This window comes from Sinohyriopsis cumingii, chromosome 14 (genome assembly GCF_028554795.1).
Source record: "Sinohyriopsis cumingii isolate HCF-2022 chromosome 14, ASM2855479v2, whole genome shotgun sequence".
Taxonomy (NCBI): Eukaryota; Metazoa; Mollusca; class Bivalvia; order Unionida; family Unionidae; genus Sinohyriopsis; species Sinohyriopsis cumingii.
The window spans coordinates 96,269,199-96,291,072 of record NC_142974.1 but is presented as its reverse complement, the minus strand read 5'-3'; the positions used below and the strand labels follow the sequence as shown (position 1 = coordinate 96,291,072).

The following is a 21,874-nucleotide window of genomic DNA, read 5'->3' as shown; positions in this document are numbered from 1 at the left end:
TTTGGTGTGCCGAACACGAATATAACCGTGAAAAATTTGTATTGGCTCTCGTTTTGAAGATATTCATATACCTCATTTTCTATGTTTCACTGTGTAAATTTCTCCAGTAGGACTGCAGCAACATCCGGAATAATGATGTAACATTGCATAATACCATCATGCTCACATCATCCACAGTTGATTGCATCATTTTCTGATGCAATGCAATACTAATGCCATGCGGCTGCTGAAGTAAGTTGACGTCAGCAGTGTACTATACATGTGTAGGCCTATTATACTAATGCCAGGCGGCTGCTGAAGCTGACGTAAGCAGTGTACTATATAAAGCCCAATCAGATAGGTTCAGCATTTAAAATATTTTAGACGTTGTGCGAGACAGTTCAAGCTACTGTTACATAAAACTTATTATTTTATCCATTTACGTACAATAAAGAACAGTAATGCCTCGAAAGTGTGTTAATACCGCGGACAATTTTTGCTATATTTGTGGGGAAGTGACATTTGCCAACCAGAAGAAAAGTATCAATTCTCAAGTGAAGAAGGCATATCATCTTTACTTCGGATGCAAGGTTGGTGACCAAGACAAGCCTTGGGCTCCGCATATATGCTGTGCTACATGTACAACACAGCTTTCACAGTGGTTGAATTGCAAAAGGTCATCAATGCCGTTTGCAGTCCCAATGGTGTGGAGAGAGCCAAGCAACCACCTAAATGACTGTTACTTCTGCTTGGTTCCTCCTCTTTCCGGCGGAATAACGAAGCGAAAGAAGTCGAGAATAGTCTACCCAAACATTCCGTCTGCATTGAGACCAGTTCCACATGGTGAGGGACTTCCTATTCCAGAACCTCCAGCAGAATATTCTCTTGATTCATCTGACGAAGACAAAGGTGAGTCGACCTGTTCTTCTCCTGGTCCATCAGCATGCAGTGATCCAGATTTTCACTGTGGTGCATCATCAACCCCACACAGAATAACACAGGAAGAACTAAATGACCTGATTCGTGATTTGGACTTATCAAAGAACAAGGCAGAATTGCTAGGATCAAGACTCCAACAATGGAATCTTCTAGAAGAAGATGTCACAATTACTGCATATCGAAAGCGCCACCAGCAATTGGAGCCTTTCTTCAGAAAGGAAAGTAATCTGATATTCTGTTCCGATATTGAGGGCCTCATGAATGCTTTAAAAATCACTCATGACCCACAAGAATGGAGACTATTTGTGGACTCTTCGAAACTGAGTCTCAAGGCTGTGCTTTTGCACAAATGGAAACATTCTTCCATCTATTCCAGTAGCGTATGCTGTCCACATGAAAGAGACATACGATAACTTAAGGCAGCTACTGAATTCCATTGAGTATAACAAGTACAGCTGGCACCTCTGTGGTGATTTGAAGGTAGTTGCCCTTTTAATGGGACTGCAGCAAGGATATACAAAATACATGTGTTTCTTATGCGAGTGGGATAGCCGAGCAAGGGAAATGCACTACATGAGGAAGGAATGGACTCACAGGCAGAATGTAGCCATTGGAGAGAAGAATATCCAACACCCAGCTCTGGTTGAGGCTCAGAAAATCTTGCTACCACCCCTTCACATCAAACTAGGTTTGATGAAGAACTTCGTGAAAGCCATTGACCGGACTTTGCCAGCATTCCGATACCTGCATGAAAAATTCCCTCGACTCAGCGAAGCAAAGATTAAAGAGGGAGTTTTTGTGGGTCCTCAGATTCGAGAGCTTTTCAAAGATGACCGGTTCAACAACTTGCTGGAAGGTGACGCGAAACAAGCATGGAATGCTTTTCGCCTAGTTTCTACAAACTTCCTCGGAAATGTTAGGGCAGAAAACTATAAGGAACTAGTAGAAGACATGTTGATGAAGTATAAGAAACTTGGCTCCAATATGTCTCTAAAGATTCACTTCCTTCATTCCCATTTGGATTTCTTTCCTAGCAACTGTGGTATTGTTAGTGATGAACACGGCGAACGTTTTCATCAAGATATCGCAACAATGGAACAAAGATACCAGGGAAAATGGTCCACTACAATGCTGGCTGACTACTGCTGGACACTCCTCAGAGATGCTCCCGAACAGCTGTACAAGAGACAGGCGAAGAAATCTAAGATGTAGTCAATGACTTGATTTTTTATAGGTAGGCTATTACAGTTGACCTTTTACTATTGGAATGCATTTCGTTATGTAAACATTAATTTCTTGCAGATTACAAAAAAAACTAGAGCCAATTTTGCAATTTGACTGTCATATTCGTGTTCAGCACATAAAAATTGATAAGAATTGACTAATTTTATTTCAGTAACATGACTTTTGTAAAAATTTGTTGTCCAGTGTAATCGGTGTTTGCCTTCCCACCATGAACAGTCCTACAAAATATAACCATTTTTTTTGCACAGCAATATCCAAAGACTTGTCCAGGAGAATGCCCAGGTATGGTGAAGCATGGACCCTTTGTTGAACCCTGTTCTTGCAAACTAAAGAAGCTGCTGCCTACATCTCAGACATGATCCCATGCTTTTTGTAAGTCAGGGTCTCATTCTGCAGGGCTGAGTAACCCTTGTCCCTCTAAAAAGAAAAACCAAAATATATATAAAAAAAAACTTGTCTATCATCCTGTCACAGAGCATGAGTCAGCTGTTATGCGTTTACTAAGTATGGTAGAACCAATAATAAAAGAGTAAACTGGAGTGGACTGATCAATTTCATTTTATAATTCATTTGGATATTGGGGGATGGCAAGTTCTCACTATTACGGATCTTGCCTCTGTCTGCATGGGTTCGAGTCTCAGGTTTGACCAAGTTGGGTATGTGAGTGAGAAAGCTTGCCAGTATCTTCTTGTGGATTGGTGGTTCTTTCTGGGGTTTTCCCGGGTTCTTCCTCCACCGGTTATACTGGCTGCCATGTATGGCCTACCTTGTGCTAAAAAATGGCATTAAACATTACAACAACAACTTGGATCTTGAGTAATTAGACGTGGGACACGTGCACAGACACATGCATGCAAATGCGAGAGATTTTACCTGAAGTTCGATTAAACTAGGGAACTGTCTTGAATATTTTCTCAACATGAGCACTGCTTTTATATGTGCCATCAGGCTAGCATCTACCTGCTGTTTGCATTTTTCTCTGCAAGCTTCGAGATTTAGTTGTTGCAAAATAATTCTGTTCACATTCCCTAAATTCTTCATGGCAAACGAGGGTGGTTTTTTTTGTAGTTTCACACAGTTGCAAATGGATTCTTCACGTGGAAGACTTTGCACTCAACCAAACACAAGCTGAGCATGTCATTCCAACGGATGAATTGTATTTCATCAAGGGGAATTCTTTCCTCCATTTATCTTTGAAGCTATTTGTAAACTGCAGCAAATTCTCTATTTTAAGCATCAGTTGGCCATTGCCCGCAAGCTTTTTCCATGCAAAATCAAAGCACTCAAAATTTTAGAAAACGTCTACTGAATACTTTTTGATCCTAATGATTGGTTATCAAGGTATCCAGTGAAAGGGAAATTGTATTAAATCTTTACAAACCTTTAGTTAAGTCAACATATTTTTAATTCACTGTATCCTATAAATATAACTACTTAATATCTGGTACACATAAAGATTGTCATTTTGCGACAACTATGTAAAAACGTATTTATTTTTATTTTTGTTACAGTTGGGACAGAAGCGCATCCACACAATAAGAATACGTGGCGGTGGCAAAAAATACAGAGCATTGAGGCTGGAGTCAGGCAACTTCTCCTGGGGGTCAGAGGGTCAGTCTTTAGATTATAAGTAGTTGTGTGTATGCGTTGGATTTTTCATGTAGGTTTAACAACTTTTTTCAGTCCTATCGATGTCTGCAGTGTGGTTGTTCATAAAGATGTGACGTTTAGCATTATGTCCTTCCCAGTGCAATTTTGTGTGACAATATTAAAAAGGAATTTTGGGCATGTGGAATTTGAGTCAGAGCAGCAAGTTTAAGTTGCCAGCCCAGGGCACTGGTTATTCCACCTGAATGGATGATCATATCGACATGGGGATTTCCCTAAGACTTCTTATGGTGTCGAGTTGGTCCTAAATGAAAATAGTGCTGATCTTATCTCTAAAATGGCCACCAGAGAAACTAGATCATCAACATGGGGATTTCCCTAAGACTTCTTATGGTGTCGAGTTGGTCCTAAATGAAAATAGTGCTGATCTTGTGTCTAAAATGGCCACCAGAGAAACTATCTTGAAACTCTGTTACTCCTGCTTAACTAAAAGTCACAGTGCCATGGGTATTTTCACCAAAAGACTTGTTATAATGAATAGTTATACACACTTGATTTTTATCAGTTTTAAAGTGGAATTCTGCTTTTCTCCTGACTTTAATCGGATTTTTCTTGATATAGTCCATTTTTTATGTCTCCGATCAGGTTTTTTTAACGGTCTGTCTGCTTCCATTCAGCAACAACCTTTGTGAATTATTCCATCTTTTAATTAGCACATGGCCCTAGTAAAGAGTATTTTGAGTTGTTAAGAGAGACCATGGCATAAAAAGTTTACATAAAGGTTTAAAAAACGTATGGAAATGGGAATGGCTGGAGCGAAAAGTTGATGGTAATTTAGTTGGTCAGTTTATAAGAAAACTGAACGCTAGAGGACTGGCATATTTGTGACCTCTGCTCTATGGCAATCACAGTTGGAATAGTTTGGGACAGCATGTATAAAAGAAGCTGCATATGGAAAAATTGAAGCTCAGAAGGTGTCTGGAAAAAGTGCAGTTAATTACTATAAGAAGAAAGATTTCTTGCATGAAAGAACAGATGTAACCCTCTTAGAAGCACCGTCTTGAAAGGAAAAAGGCTCTCATTGAGAAGGAAAACAAACAATTGCACATTGAGCCAAAAAGGTCAATTTTGACAAAAAGGAAGGCTAAAGAAATCTTTGCCAAAGTTGCAAAAAGAGCTTGACTGAAATATCATTAGGTTGTGTCCATTGGAGAACAAGACAAGAGAATGTATGGGGTTATTTGTTGGTGTTTATTTAAAAGATTTGTTATGAAAAGAGAGAAGTATAATATATTTGCTGCAAAAATTGACAAATTATTGCGACTTAAATTATGATGTGAAATAACATCAGCAACAATATTGCTGGAGAATAGATTCATGTAACTATAAATAGTGTGAAATTATTGAAGTTGAACGATTTTGGTAAGTTTATTATTTTTTTAAATTAATATTTTGGTTTATTTTATGATCACAAGTTGCATCATGCACAGTTTTTTTTAGTGTAAAATATGTTTTTGGCCCCGCGGATCGTGGGTGCTGCCCCTTGAGACCAGTTTGGGAGGGGGAACAAAATCAGGTTTGATTATGAAAATGGTGTTGATTTGATGCCCAGTATGGCTACTACAGCAGTTATATTGAAAAAATTGTTATTATTACATTCTCATTGTTTCAAGATAAGGTTTTTACAGAAGAACTGGTATGTCTTGTTTGTCCTAATGGTAACAGCTTGTGTCGAGCTGGTACTAAATAGAAATGGCACCAGCCTGATGTCAAATATTGACCTTGTTTCATTCTTCACGAAAATCTGTTTAGCATGAAAGTGACCATGGGTGTTACAGGAGTCTGATAAATAGCCCTCCAAATCTGTGTTGATGGATGTTATGTTATATATATTTGATTTAATTTAATTGTTTGTTTAAATTTTTTATTCCATTACATGCTATTGTTTATTTACTGGATTTGACATTTTCCAGAAAATCAGTTCTGTTTGACCTGGGTTTTTTTTTTGTAAACAAATGATAATAGAGACTTGGTATCTAAAGCTGACCTAATTCCTACCTTGATTCAGAAGTCAGTGTGAGTTGAAGTAAACAACTTTAAAACAAATTTTTTTTGGAATATTTTTTCCCAGAGTAAAAATCATTAGTTTTAGTTGTGGCAGTATGTGATGTTAGGCATGTAAAAAGCTTCTGTTATTCTATAAGGGTGATCATGTTACCCTCATACAGAAATTGTTTTGCATCTTAAATTAGTTTATAACAGTTTTCTATAGAGAATTCAGGCAGTTGGGCTTTAACCCTTTATCTCGTACAACCGTCTTTGGACGCCTCTACAAAAGGCGCATCGAAGCGCCTTTTGACGTCGGCTGTAAACATCAGCCATATTAAGCCGGATTTCATAGCGCCACCTTTGGGGAAAACCCCTTATTAGATACTACATTCATTTCTGCGAATGACAATTACATCAGATCACGTGGTCACTGTTTATGTACTGGTCGATATCTGCTATTTAAAGTAACTGGATCGTAATCTCCACTCTCCAAAATGGCGGTCACGGATTTCATTCAGTACTTAGAAGTTTTCATGATTAGAATCACAACTATGAAAGATTCAATAACCTAGGTAAAGGCTCTGATATTGATATAGGCTGCAATTAGTTTTTATAAATTATCAAATTTAGATGACTCAGTGATGTAGACACAGACGAAAAACTTGTAAATTTCGAGTATGAGAAATGGCAGCTACGGTTGGTCACACGGCCTCACTGACATGACGGTGAACAAGTTCTCTCCAGATTTTAAAGCACATAACAAATTCTTCCGTGATAAATAATTACACAGCTATAACAATCGGACTTTACTCTTAAATTGTTCCACATGTAATAGATGTGTACCAAAAATGTAAAATGGTTAAAATTGCTGTTAAACGTAACATACACTACATTGCTTAACAGTTCAGAGGCAGGCTATGCGTATGCGGTCGACTAGGTAACATGTGTTCTATTTATAGCGAGCTGCACTTTGTCCCTATGCTCTGTGAGATAAAGGGTTAAACCATTGACACTTAAAGGTGTCCAGTTTGGATTCTAAGAAATTATTTTTCCCAGGAAATACTTGTGCTCTAAATTCTTGGACAAGGACAATTATCAAAATTTACAAAGAACTGTTGACACATCAGTACGACACTGACAACTGCATACATCATGACCTTCCTTTTTGGATTTCATCCAGACTCGAACTCTGGTTTCATTATGTTTTTTTTTATTACTAGAACTTCTATTTTTTAATTCTTGGATTATTTTTGGATTTGATTCTTAAAACTGTTCATTTTCTCATTTTTACCTTGTTTTTCTGGGGAAATAAATTAGTTGTTAAATTTTGTTGTCTTCACTTTTTTCTTCCTGCATTTTGTAAGAGCCTAAACGTAACAATATGTAGGTCTGATCTTTATTAAAATATGCAATTTTGCAGCTCTTTCCAGAATACGTGTATGTGCAGTTGAGACTCTGGTTTTTGGTAACAACCATATCCATCATGTGGATTTACAAGTTGTCAAACACAGGATTTCATCTGTACTATTGTGATGTGTCACCAAAAGAACCTATCAGCTGACAATAGCTCAACAGCCACTATAAATACCAGCAAGTGTATAAAATGTACACTGACAAGTGTAGACAAAATTTTCTGCAGACTTTTGCAGGTTTTGACTTTAAACCACCATTCAGTTGTGTGGGACTGATTTATTGGCTTAGACTTAGGATGATGACCTTACAATACCTTGTTGGCTCCAAAAGAAAATGCGACCAAGTCGGCAACTCAAGATTTCCACCACAATAGCTAATCGGAAAGTCTTCTTATTGCTGAAGAATATTAAAGATTCTCCTAATTTTTTTTACAGATGAAGCCAGAAAAATACTACAGATCGTTTAGGCAAGACTGCAGAATTGGCATAAAATAGCGTCTTAAATATTTGAGCAGTATCAAAGAAGTGCTTCTTGTTTAATGGTTCCTGTGCAAACTGGTAAACCATCTACATGAATCGAATAGAGCAATTGACAGTTGTTTTTTTAAAAAGGCAGACCAGTGTCATGTGTAATGAAAATTGGTCTGTGCTGGGTAGAAGTTTCTAAAGATTTTTACAGATATTTGGCCTTTTATAAAATAGTTTCACAAAGGAGTTCGTTATGTTCACTGGCGTGTGTGCATTGGATTTTTCTATTGCACATGGTATTAAAAGTGATGTAAAAATACAATGAATGGGCCAAAAAAAAGATAAAATAAGTCTTTGTCCTTATTATGTAAAGGACAGTACTGACAGTGAGGAAATTGACATCTGTGCTGAAGTGATGATGGGTCAGTTTTTGGCCAAGTTAAACTTGACGTTGAAAAGCTGATTCATTAAATGGGATGTAACGAAAATGTTTTCCAGACAGCAAAATTGCAGCAGGGAAGGTAAAATATTCAAAATTTAATAAGAAAATATAGAGTGATGCTTGTTTTAGGAAGACAGTTCTTTTCTTGGTGAAAGACACATAACTATTTTGCCATTGTTATTAATGGTAATATATGTATTTGTGTGAACTTTTCTTTTTTATTGTTGAACTTAGCTATATTTCTGAAATGCACATTATCTGCTTTTGAACTACTGATGGAGTTGGGAAAGGGTAGTAAAGATCTGAAGATGGTATCAGCACGCAGTTAAAAGGAAGAAATGGTAATGTCATGAATTTGTGGACGTTCTTATAAGCCAGGAAATTAGTGCATATCCTGCATTCATTGAGAATTGTCCCTGGCTGTGTGTGCAACAAAACTCTTAAAAGAAACTTTGTCTTTTTCTTTTTCAGCTGTCACAAGGAAGACCAGGATTATTGATGTTGTTTACAATGCCAGTAACAATGAACTGGTCAGAACGAAGACCTTGGTCAAAAGCTGCATAGTGCAGATTGATGCAACACCATTCCGCCAGTGGTATGAAGCTCACTATGCTGCTCCCCTGGGTCGTAAAAAGGGTATTAAGCTGGTAAGGAGAGTCTTGTTGTTATTCAGTGATGTAACTTGTCTGCATAATAGTAGTTTTTATATTTTTACCGCACAGCACCCATCCCATTTGATACATTCCAAGACCTTTTAATGTTTTTTTTTTGCATTTAGTACATAACAGCAGCAGGTAATGCACACCTTTGATTGTAAACGGCAGAGATTGTCATATAATGTTTTATAATGCTGCAGAGTTGCCAACATTTTTTGATCATGTGGTAATGTTGCAAATTGTTTGTGAAAATTGTTCATTCTGACAATATACCAGGAAATACAAGTTTTATTTATCGGGGATTGACATCTACTGAACTTGTTCACAACCCCTGCGAACCGGTGTAGGTTCAAATAATCCCCAAGATGTTAATAGTAAAATTTTGGACTGGTCCATAACATTCATCTGAAACCATCATTATTTTATTCCTGTGTTAAAAATGAAAGAAAGGAATTAAAGCAAACTAATAGGTACTTATTTTTCACCAATTTTTTTGTATCATGAAACAAGTGATTTTATGCTTCTTTTCTTTTTGAAACATCATAAACCCGACAGTCTGATTCTTCTTCAGAATAATGTTTATCCAGTGACTTTTAAATTCTTGCAGTTGTCAGCAACAGGTTTGTCTTTTTGACCAGTATGTTCAGGGATATAAATACTGCCTCTGGCTTTTTCCGACTCGTCCACTTTTATCTTAACTTCACAAATGTTATCTTCCTCCTCAGCCTGAGCTTCACCAATCCTTTTCTTTTTCATGTGAAATCTTTTATCTTTTCCATCATCCATGGACTGATGGTTATGTTGTAACTAATGTTGCCTTTCTCAGGAGGCACTAGTTTGATAACACTGTCTGAGTAGCTTTCTTTGATTTTTCTTCTTCAAAGAGATAATGATGTTTTATATATCTTTTATAGAATTTTAACTTTACCATTTGTCATAGTTTAATTCTATGGATGTTCTTGAAACAAAATTTATGGAAACGAGATCACTATGCCTTTTGTGCTGAGTAATAATGTATACTTCTGGGCTACTTCGATGGCTTAGCAATTGGAAGGTCACATGTTCGAATCTCAGACTAGTTGAACCAAAGGCTTACAACAGTGGTACTAGTAGCTGACTGAAAAATTGTTAAAACTACGTTTAAAATCACACACATTTATCAGACACGAATTTTATCCATTTTAAAGCAGAATTCCCCTTTTCTCCCGACCAGAATCAGATATTTTTTTTATATAGTCCATTTTTTTACATCATCTCCGATCTGGTTTAAAAATAACCCATCTTCCCATTCCTCAACAACCCTTGTAAATTATTTGTTCCATATATTAGTTAGCACCCTCTCAAAGAGTATTCTGATTGGTCAAAGGTTTAAATTCATCCAGTGAATCTTTATGTAATGGAAACTGAATGCTAGAGGACTGGCATTTTGTGATCTCTGCAAAAAACATCTGTATTATGGTAATCATGGTTGGAATAGTTTGGAACAGCACCTACAAAAGAAGCTGTACACTGAGAAATCAAAGCTCTGAATCACTATAAGAAAGATTTCTTGCATGAGAAAACAGATATAGCCCTGTCAGCATATGTGGACTGCATGTCGCCAATACAAGCACCAGCTTCAAATGAAAAAGACTCGTTGAGAAGGAAAAGAAACAATTGCACATTGAGCCAAAAGAAAGTCAGTGGTGACAAAAAGGAAGGCTAAAGAAATCTTTGCCAAAGCCACAAAAAGAGTTCGACTGGCATATCAACAGATAGTTTCCATAGGAAAAAGGACAAGTGAATGTATTGGATTATTTGTATATATTTTACTTTACAGATTTGTTATGAAAAGAAAGGAGTATAATATATTTTCTGCAAAAATTGACAAAATTATTGTGACTTAATTGCTATGTGAACACTGACATGCACATGAAATAACTTCAGCATCAATAGTATTGGGGAACAAATTCCTGTGATTATAAATATTGTGAAATTATTGAAGTAAAGTTGAATCTTTTGGTAGTATTAGTTTTTCAGATTATTAATTCGGTTCATTTTATGATCATAAGTTGTACCAGGAGCAGTTTTTATGAGTAAAATGTTTTTTTTTGGTTGGGGTCCTTCAGCCCCCTGGCTCCCCGGATTGGGGATGCTGTCCCTAAAGATCCTGCTGGGGGATGACTTTTTTATGGAAGACCAAAATCATGCCTGTTAAATGCTTCTTGATGAGAACTAGGGGTAACAGCATCAGATGCAGTTGAGAACATCTTAGTCTCTACTAAATTGGTCAAGACTTTTCACAAATAGGTTCCATCAAGAAACTCTACAACCATTCAAAGCAGTGGAATCGCCGTCTTGATCAGCTCATGAGCTTTTTTTGAAAAAGAGAACTGTTCCAGCTTGTAGAATGGAACATTGTCTCTTTCATTTATCAGTCGTCATAGTTAATGCAACTTGTTCCTGCATCCAATCTGGCTGCCACTGTGGTTATCGTGAAAATCTCCTAAAAGTTGGTCTATCAAGATGAGGTTGTCACTAAAAGACTTCCACTGATGTCTACTTTGTCCCGAATGAAATTGGTGCTTGGACATCTGCAGTGGCCATCTTGAAAATCTTGTTACTGCTATTCCTCTTCAATGAATGGTCATATAGGTTTTCATTGAAGAAGACTTGTGCTGGTGGTTGGTCCTAAATTAATTTGGTGCCAAGATGGCCATCATAGTATATAGCATGAAAATCTTTCAATTCCTAGAGAAGAAATTATGGCCATATTCATGCAAGGTATTCACCAAAAGACTTGTGAAATCTAATTGGTCTGTGACGTTCTGTCGTATTGGGGTGGGGTACTTCCAATATAATTTAATTAAATTATGATGAAAGTTCCACCCTGGCTCGTTAGGTTAGAAAGTTAAATTAGTGATGATGTAGGTTTACAGCTCTGAGCCCCCAGTCAGCAATGCCGACGGTTAAATTATAGAGAACACGAAGATGAAATTCAATCAATAACAATTTGATAAATGTGATAATTTAAAAACGATAACTTCCAATCACTCGTCTTTCCCTCGACCAAGTGACAGCCTAATTCATCCCGTGATTTACAGTGTGAGTTCGATTTTCCCCCTGTCCTTGCATCTACTCATCTATTTCTTCCCGCTGATTCTTCCTTCTTTCCGTTCCTCTAACTCCTCCTTTGTCTCTGTTTCCTCTCTACTATCTCCTCCAGCTTCGCTCCAGACTTCAGCTTCTCCTTTCCCTCTCTATTATCTCCTCCTCCAATTCGATCCTAGACTTCAACTTGTCCCGAGTTCTCTCCTTTCTTCTCTTTTCCTCCGTCTCTCTATCTGAGACTACGGGACCAAACTGAAACTGGTCTGTCCCTCAAAGCTTCCTGTGAAAAACCACAAGGCGTTGACAAATGTTTTATCGAACCTCACCTCACACTGTAACGACAATTAACCATCAGATAGCTGTCACTGTTTCGGCCACGCATGCATACACATCGAAATTCCCACACACTTCTTGCAGGGTAAACAATGGCGTAATAACACAGTATCAGTGAATTGTTATACAGACATCAATACATTGCGTCACGTCAGTATATACACATATATATTTAATCTCATCGTACTACAATCTGACAAAATCAGACGCATGTCTGTACATTACAGATATTCAACAATGGCAAAATCTATAATCATATGAACGTATGTGTTAGTCTACTATAAAATACCCACATAGTAAATTACAATATTAACTCTTACGACGGCTGGCAAGCTATATAATTCTTTACAAATATCAACTCATTTCTTCAAATATGCAAACATGTTAACAAAACAAAGTAATTCTTCGTACTACGATTCTAGTACTAATAAAGTATACATACGACCTACAATTAAAATGCAGTCGCATTCCACAAAGACCGAGCAAATATCTACTGACCTTTTGAAGCTTTCTGTACTTAGAATTTCCCGCTCTAAGATTTTCCTGCCAATAACGAATGGCTATTCGGAGTTACGCTAACCTCTTCTCTGGGTAATTTCTCTCAGCGAACTAACTTTTGCTGGAAAACGCAGGGATATCATTCTACCCAAATCAAGGTCTTCCCCCATCTCGATTCTGATTGGGTGGCACTGTGCCCCTGTCCAATCGTCTTAGTGGCCAGTTCAACCTGTCTGTTTGCAGGGGAAAGAAGTTAGGACACTCCCACTTCTTCAGGCAATTTCTTTTGATCTGGGAACATTTCGACACCTAGGTGATAATTGGCTATCGGGCGCCTCGCAACTCCGATGTCCGGTTTTCTATTCTAGCCACAACAGTCTTACGTAATGGATTAGTGCTAGCCTTCGGCAATGTTCGACATCAAACAATGACCCGTCAGAATTACTTTGATTATACATGTTTCAAACTGGGCTACTCTGGGTCGGGGTAAACATGACATGGTCCAAAATGCAAACTGTGTTACTTTGTTGCTACTTACTTTGATGGCCACTATGGTAGTCTTTTTGAAAATGATGTTGCTATTTTCCTGAATGGATGTTTTTATCAACTTGGACTTCTTCCACTAGAAGACTTTTATGATGTATATATAGTTGGTCCTAAATTAAAATGGTACTATTCTGACATCCAATATGGCAACCAAAAACATTGAAATATCAATACTGTTTCTCTGCATAGTCATTTTAATTTGGTTCCACTGTTGCCAAGTTGAAATATCCAGTTTGATTTATGTCAGATCCATACAGCATGCATTTAAAATGGTGTATCTAAATAAAAGGGAACATTTTAACAGTTCTATTCTTTTTAGCTATGAAAATATGGACAAGTGGGTGTTTTATACATGCAAGTAAACTTTTTAATTGCTTATATATGGACAACTTGATTTTGACAACATTTCTGCACCTCTTAATTTTCAGCAGAAGATGGTGATGTCTGATTCAATGATTTACAATTCAGGCCTCGTGCCTTCATCTGTATTTCATCATATTTCCATGGGCCACTCCCTTTTATGCTTCCTGCCTGGTGTCCAGCACAAGGCTATTCTGGGTAGTTTGTCTGGTTGCAGATAGAGATAATGTTGTTAGGGTACTTGTTTGTGAACATAGTGCAAAATGTTTGAGTGCAAAATGTGTGAAAAAGATTGCACTTTGAGACCAGTCATGCGGTGAGAACTCTGCCCACAAATCAGTTTCAAGTTGTGCATATAAAAATATATTCTGAGCAGTATACTGTTTTATTCAGCCATTCATCTTTAAAGTGCTTGCTGCAACCCAAGGCGTGCTGGTATTGGTATCTTATCATCTATTAACTGTTTACGCATCTGGATTCTTCTGCTTGACATGAATGGTGGTTAAACTAAATTTGTTCAGCACAGTTGGCCCTGGAAAAAGCATTCCTTAGATCTTGCATCAAGAATGTTTAACAAATGCATATTTATAATATGGTCTAACTAGAAAACCCCATAGTGATAGTGCTGAAGGCAATTTATTTTTAAAGTTGGGATGTATATCAGATTATTGAACAGAGATCAGTGAGTGATTTTGAACCCAAAAATGGTGTTTAATACGAGTCCAGTGTACAAGCTGGATGTGCAGAAATGTGGATCAACTCCTCATTACAGCAGTATTTTAAATTAAATTTAGAAAAATGCAGAATAATGAGATGAATTAACACATAGTTTGAAAGTAGAGTGCAATTTTCATTTATTGTCTTATCACAATTTAGCCTTTTGGGGTCTTTGCTACAAAACCATACTGCCCTAGTATAAAGGTTAAGATAAATTTAATAGAATCTAAAGTTGAAATTAAGAAGTAAAGATTTATTGTATGAAAATAACGCTGTCTGAACATGAGGATATTGGACTTAAAATCCTTATACAGCATTGTGGAACGGTAAATATTGTATAGTAGTTGGTAAAGCACTGATTCACGAAAGTGAAACTTTGCAGAGCTTGTTTTTGAAAATTTATGTTGGAGCAGAAGTATCAAAAAGACTTGTGAGCTGTAAATGTATTTACATAACCATAAAGAACTTGGATAAGGTAGCTGTCTAGATGCCCCTTCAAACATCAGTCTATGGGTTTCTTGTACCATAATTCTGGCACAAATTCTGTCCGAGTCCATGGGAAGGAAAGTGGTGGTGTAGACTTTTGCTGATTTGACTCCTGTTGTGGAAGAATCCGTGGGGAAAAAAAATAGATTTTGTTGAAAAGGCTATGAAAATGTCTTGTCATGTTTTTTGTAAAATTTCATTGACTATTGTTCTTTGATAGAAATCCAGTTGATTTCAGAGTAAATGTAACAAACTAGAAGTAGAACATTGTACAATCGATCTAATAACAGGCATTATGATGAGAATAAACAAATCACCATCTTTCGGCTGACAACCTTTGATGTACAGCTATTAATTCTGAACATGCCTGCTCTGTATAAATCCCACCGCTTGTGATAAGAAACCCTTACAGTATTTCACGGAAAACCCTCAGTTTGTTAAACCCTGTACCCTTTGTTAGTGCCTTTGGATGCCTCTACACCATTCTCATGGAAGCTCATTTGGGTGTCTTTACCGGATTCCCATAGAAGCAAACCCTTGTAATATGTTAAAAAGAAAACCCTTGTAGTGTGCTAAAAAGAAAACCCTTGTATGCTGAAAAGTAAACCCTTGTAGTGTACTTTAAAAAAAAAAGCTCATATTGTATGCTAAAATGAAAGCCCTTGTTGACTAAAAAGAAAATTTATAGTATGTTAAAAAGTAAACCTTTATAGTATGTTAAAAAGAGAACTTAATCTATTTAAAAGAAAACCTTTATAGTATGTTTAAAAGAAAACCTTTATTGTACAGTGTGGCCTCGCTATAGCAGGGCTTGAATTTAACACTAAATTTCTTTGTAGCCAGAAGGACTAGTATATTGAGAAATTTACTAGTCCTGCCAAATCTTTACTAGTCCTGTTCACAAAACAATGTCACACAGCTTTCATGTACGTTTACTGATTTTAAAGTTCGTGGAACACATCAACTGTGCCATAAAAGTTTCCTTTTTGCAGAGACAAAAGTTTATGCTTACGAATGCTAACAACGGCCGCTTAAAATGCAAACTAACTTTTACCGTCTTAGGATGTACTGGAAAGTAAATCATGTGCTTCATCATTTGTTACATGATTGCGAGATGTTTTTCTACTGAACTAAGACCTATATGACCTGTGACAAAATTACTGAATATTTTAAATCGTGTGTGTGCATGTTTTCGTTGGAATCACTTGTATTGTGTTTTCAATGTATGTGATGAGATTTGCTGGTGACTACACAGTGTTGATACTGTATTCATGGTATACGTTAGACATGTATATATAAACAGTATATACGTAGGTGTACCAATTTGTGGTTCTCTAAATAAAGTAAAATATATATGCCTTCTGTTTTCACTACAGGTGTATACATCATTTAATATGCATCAATTTGAGATGGTAACTGTGCCAATGAAGCACATCTTTTACTGCTCACATTTATTACCTATCCCCTATGTGGTACTTGCATCATTTTCTTCAGCTAGTTGACCTGGTTCATAACACTGTTTGGTCTGTAACACGGTCGGGTTCTACGGCTCCCAAATACCGTGTTACAGCAGGGTCACACTGTATGTTAAAAAGAACACCCATATAGTATGCTTGAAAGAAAACTTTTATAGAATGTATAAAAAAAACCTTTTATAATATGTTCGAAAGAAAACCTTTATAATATGTTAATACAGTGGTTCCCCTTGTGAATACACCTCTCACCCCTGACCAGCGGTCACCCACTCTTTACAGCCAGAATCCCTTGGCACCAATGTGTTTATGTTCAAAAGTAGCCCTCAAGAAAGGCCACCCCTCTAACGCAACCAGCGGCTAACATATTAGTGCACAAGTGTAAAATTAATAATGTCCAAAACCATTATTTGATTACGGTAAGGTAAGTAATCTGATTGTCTTTCCTGTTGTCCATTTCAGGATGTCAGATTTTCATTACTGAAAGAAGTGTTGGCTAAAGTACATGTACATCTTAGGTTATTATTATATCATTAACACCGACATTTGCAGGAAATTGGGTTAATATTAGTATTTCCTGCTATATACACACATACTTGCACATCTCATAAAAATAGTCCCCTTCTGGAACGGCCACCTGTTTTATAAGGCCAGTTTCCTGGTGCAGAAGGGGTGGTCATGTAAGAAGAGGGCTACTGTAGTATGTTTAAAGGTAAACCATTATAGTATGTTTAAAAGAAAACCCTTAGTGTGCTTAAAAGAAAACCCTTAGTGTGCTTAAAAGAAAATAAGGGAGGAGTAATGATGAAATAAAATAAATAACCATCTTTCGACTGAAAGCTTTTGATGTGCAGCATTTAACTCTGAACACCTCCACTTGGAATAAAATACCTACTGCTAGTAATAATAATACTTTATTTTAGTAGGTCACTAATTGTTCTCCCTAAGGCCCCTGCATACAACTTTGCATAAACGTGAAAATCTTAAACATGCATATATACATTACGGACTTTTAAAGAAAAGTTGACCCACTAGTACAAATTGGCCAGGTAATCATTTTTTAAAATACTGAATCTAGCCCAGTTTTTGAACATAACCTGTTTGCTTTGTTGTGAACTAGCATGCAGAATTGAAGAAATGTGCCATTTCTCCTTTCTAGTTGGTGGGATCAATTAAGCAAAAGATTCAAGCAATTTTTACCTGGCAGTGATTTGTTCAGGATTCTCACACCAGGATTCACACTAGTATTATTATAGAAGGGATGACTGGAATTTTCATTTGGGTGGCATGAGCAGTTTTTAACTTCCTTGGCCACAAGTCTAAATGAGTTTTAGATGTGGCCTGCATCCATCCATCAAGAATTGCTTGCACCACCTGGGAGTCCAGATTTCTGATCCAATTTCAGTCCATCTTGGGATCCAAGTTTATGTTACCTTTTTACTTGACAAAAGTCATCTTGGTGATAGAAAAAGCTTCTCATGTGCATTTACTAGGGTACAGAATGGATTCTTGTTATAGAAACGTACCTTTCCGAGGCAGAAATTGACTTCATCTTCTCGTGCTAATATTTTAAGACTGAGTTTACAATGGCCACTGCTTTGATTCTACAGAACATCTGCTTAGCCATCTTTTTTAGGGAATGGCGTAAACCTGTAGTGATAACAGAAACTTACTAGCCCATCAGACTATTAACATTATGAAAGTTACTAGTCTGACAAAATCTGCTAGCCTCAGGCTAGTGGACTACTGCTAATTTTGAGCCATGTATAGTATGCTCCGTTATAACATGAATTCAGATATAACGCATTCGTGATGTGGCTCCCGAAATTTCATATACATGTAATTTTCTCATTCACGAAAAAAGTCTCCTAAAAGTATGAAAAACATTGTAAAAAGTTAATTTTCATTTTGGGGAAGAGATTGTGTGAATAATACATGACGATTGTGGCGTGGCTCCTGAAATATTTTAAAGGACGAAAAATAAGGTGTAAAGAGTTTATTTTGAAATTGTGAAGGCTTCACCAGTGTTGCAAAGCTGGGATTTTTCCCCCTTATTGGCAGTAAAATATATCACCTGGCGATTTTTTAAAATTTATTGCCAACATTGTTGGCTGTTTAAACTTGTATATACAACCATTGGTTTGGAGTGTAGAAATTCAGAGGCCCCATGAAAGGAAGCCGCAGACTTGATATAAAATGTATTGAAATTTATCTGTTGTTACAGATTCTTTGTTCATAATGACAGACCATCAAAACAGGGCATTGTTATATTATAATCCGCTTATCTTGACATCTAATACAAGTACTGTATGTTGTGAGATTTCCGTTTATTTTGGTGTTTTTTTGTTGCTGACATTTCTGGTAATGGAGATGAACCAGACAAGGCATTATTTCATAATCTATCTTTCGTTGGATTTTTGGCCGCTTGTTAGTAATTAATATTAGACTGAAGTTTGTGTGTTGAAGGCAAGTAAAAATCCTCTTCTTTTTACTCTGAATGAAATCCTTCAGAACACAAACAATGTTTGTGATAATCCCTGTCATCAGACTAGAACACCTATGATCTGTTGACCCTTTGTTAAATTTCTGATGCATGACTGGAAGGCAGCATCATTCTGCTACCACAGATATGTTTCAAATAAATCTTACCTGTTGGTCTATTCAATAGGCAGGGAGGAACAGTAACAAGAAGAGACCAAACGACAGCCAATTCCTTTTTAAAAATGAACCCAGGTAAAATAGTTGGATGCAGTTTCGAAAGGAAACAGATTACCTTTAAATCGCCAATTGTTATGAAAATGTATTAAAGGAGACTAGAAATCAAAATTTTCCTTTTACGTATGTAATTCTCTACAGAGTTTAATTCGACTGCAATGTTTATAAATCAAATATCGTAAGCGGGTAGTGATTATATTTTGCGTGGAAGATACCATGATTCCGTAAATTGCCGAGTTTTTCCGAGTTTTGATGAGACGACAGATCACGTGGTACCGTGACGCTTTACTAGCCAGTCCTCGAATACAAACATAAACATTGGCGAGCGAGGCAGACAGGAGACCACATTTGGGTTGCACATTCAAAAGTTGGAACTGCAGTTTGATATAATAGTTTATTTGCTGTACTGGTAAGTGCTAAAAGAAATTTGTTAGGCACAGGCCCCGGGCTGGTGACTTAAATAAACTAAAGTCCTGAATGAAATTCCACAAGCCCGGACAGTTCATGCATGTCAGTTCTCAAGCCGGGAGAAAAACCTCCCGATTTTGGGGGTATTTCCTCATCTACATCCCGATCTCGTAATATCTCTCAATTTTGCGCAGCTAAGTCCCGATTATTACATTATGTCTGTCAATTTTCATTTGTCAGAAGAAAAAACCCCCACCCCAAACCATTTTTAAATATAATGTATGCAATCCACAGTCTAAACTGCCACACTGCTGACATAGTAGCGATATGACTGAAAATATGTTAAAGCTACGTTAAAAATTCAAATCACACGCACACACGTCTAAACCCAGCACTGGACGAAATAATTAATATCATACAAGTTTTTTTTCTTCTTTTTTTCTTCTTCAGTAAATAGAACATGAAGATTAAACATTATTCAAGTAAATTTCAGATTTTTTAAACAACTACAACAGTACTATAGTAAAAAAAAATAATTAAAAGAATAAAATTGTCACCAATTAGCTTAAATGAATGATCACGTTGAAATTTTCTCTGCAAACAAAATCGCATCTCCATTTCCGCCAAAGAAACTCGGCCAGTTAACACCTGACATTCCTCTACCGTATATGAAAAGTTTAATTACCATGATTAAATTGCAAGGAATAAAACAAAATATACCATGCAGTATATGTGGCCCTAAAGAACTAATTCTGAATAAATATTTTATTCAGCAAACAGTGTTACATGCATTAAGACTTAAACCAAAGGAAATAAGGTGGGGCATAAAACTTGAGAAAAACAGTTGCCACATGTACGGTAACTTGTGACTGCAGATTTGAAGTGTTAAAATGAAGTCCATGGCATCGTAAGTAACAACAAAATAGGCATCGTTTATTTGGTAATCTATTGCTGGTACTTGCACATACACACACTGTCGAACATGGTTTCTTTGAAGTATGTCCGAAGGGCAGTCCTTTTCACAAGATCAATGCAAGGATAAGGATTCTGTTCATTAGTCACACCGGCTTTATTGTTTGCGTACTTAAATCAAAACTTAAGCTATTTTGCAATTTAGCCAGAACTGCAAAAGGGGCTTGTCATGGGGGAATAATAAGGCGTACCACAGCGAGAAAAGGCATGTCAAATGGGCGGTCGCACATTGGGGCAAGGGGTGTGTGTGTGTCAATAGTCTCCCCCCCCCCCTTTTATTGTCAGACAGTTAATGTGAAACTTTGACCTTTTTTTTAATCGCTGCTTTTTAAACTGCCCAAGGAATAGTTTTATATCAGTTCCAATTAATACAGATTACCGTTTATGCATACTACATGTAAACAATGCATTTTTTAAAAAAAAAATTAATTTTTTTAAGATTACTGAAAATTGTATTTTCTCGAAACACGACAGGTTCAGAATATTATTTTTAGCAAAGCTTCCATTTGATTAAAATCAAATCTAAATTTCACCTAGGACAGTGGTGATTTGATTTAGATTGTGCCGTGTTAAGGCATGTATGTCAACATCTTGAAAATACATTTACTTATTTCACCAGCGCGATCAAAGTTTCCTCAGGCAAACAATTTTTGTTTCGACAAGCCTGACGAGCACCTCACTTTGAATACAGGATGGGCCAGAACTAAAACCAGAAGGGGCCCAGGGTGTCGGGCTATCAGATTTGTTTTTTGCACTGCTGTTTTAGATAAAAGGTATGTGGATTGATTGTTGCATTTTGTGGTCACTTACTCGTCCTTCTGCGTATTTTCGTAACTCACACGTTTAACTCTTTTTCCCAGGATTTAAAATGTCCAAAGGTATGTCTGGAACAGAGCAACGTTTAGTCTAGGCCTAGCATTTGCGTATCTTTGAGCTGCTATTTTTTCATGATCCCTCTCGTAACATTCCTTTGAGAAATGTAACGAGCACATAGTGCTATATGGTGTTGCTTTGAAATTGACTCGTTTGTAATAATGTGACCATTCTTTCATGATGCCTTTATCTTTCGGAAAAAAAAAAAAATATGTCCACAGGCTTTTCTTAATGTTCTATTACACCCGTAAGCAACGCAAAACGGTATTGTCTTTTACTCTGGCAACTCCCACTTGGGTTGCTGTTGTCGCTACTATGACGTCACATCCCGAAAGTAACCGAATAGGCGCGGAAATTTTGCATACGAGGTCACGGAAATTCAGCTCCTAGAAGATAGGCCAATATTTAAATATTGGCATTACGGTTGCAGATGATACTTCATAATAAGGTTTTCTGCTATAGTACTTTTATTATTATTCTATATTTCCATTGGTTTCTGGTCTCCTTTAAGCAAATGGGAAAAAAATCTATCTCGGTCATACAGTACAATTATTGGATGTTGCCGCTATAATAAGAAAAGGGCATTTGTTTGGTTCTCCAAATCTG

General features: G+C 36.8%; 1 protein-coding gene across 1 annotated transcript in view; it reads left to right on the top strand.

The window, feature by feature from the left end:
• Positions 1–21,874, top strand: part of LOC149784437 (small ribosomal subunit protein eS8-like) — a 50,385-nt gene that overhangs the window by 12,155 nt on the left and 16,356 nt on the right. Inside the window, exons 3-4 of the mRNA XM_089932509.1 lie at positions 3,675–3,774; positions 8,614–8,789. Of these exons, the coding sequence (XP_089788635.1) occupies positions 3,675–3,774; positions 8,614–8,789 (276 nt within the window). The remainder of the gene's footprint in view (positions 1–3,674; positions 3,775–8,613; positions 8,790–21,874) is intronic.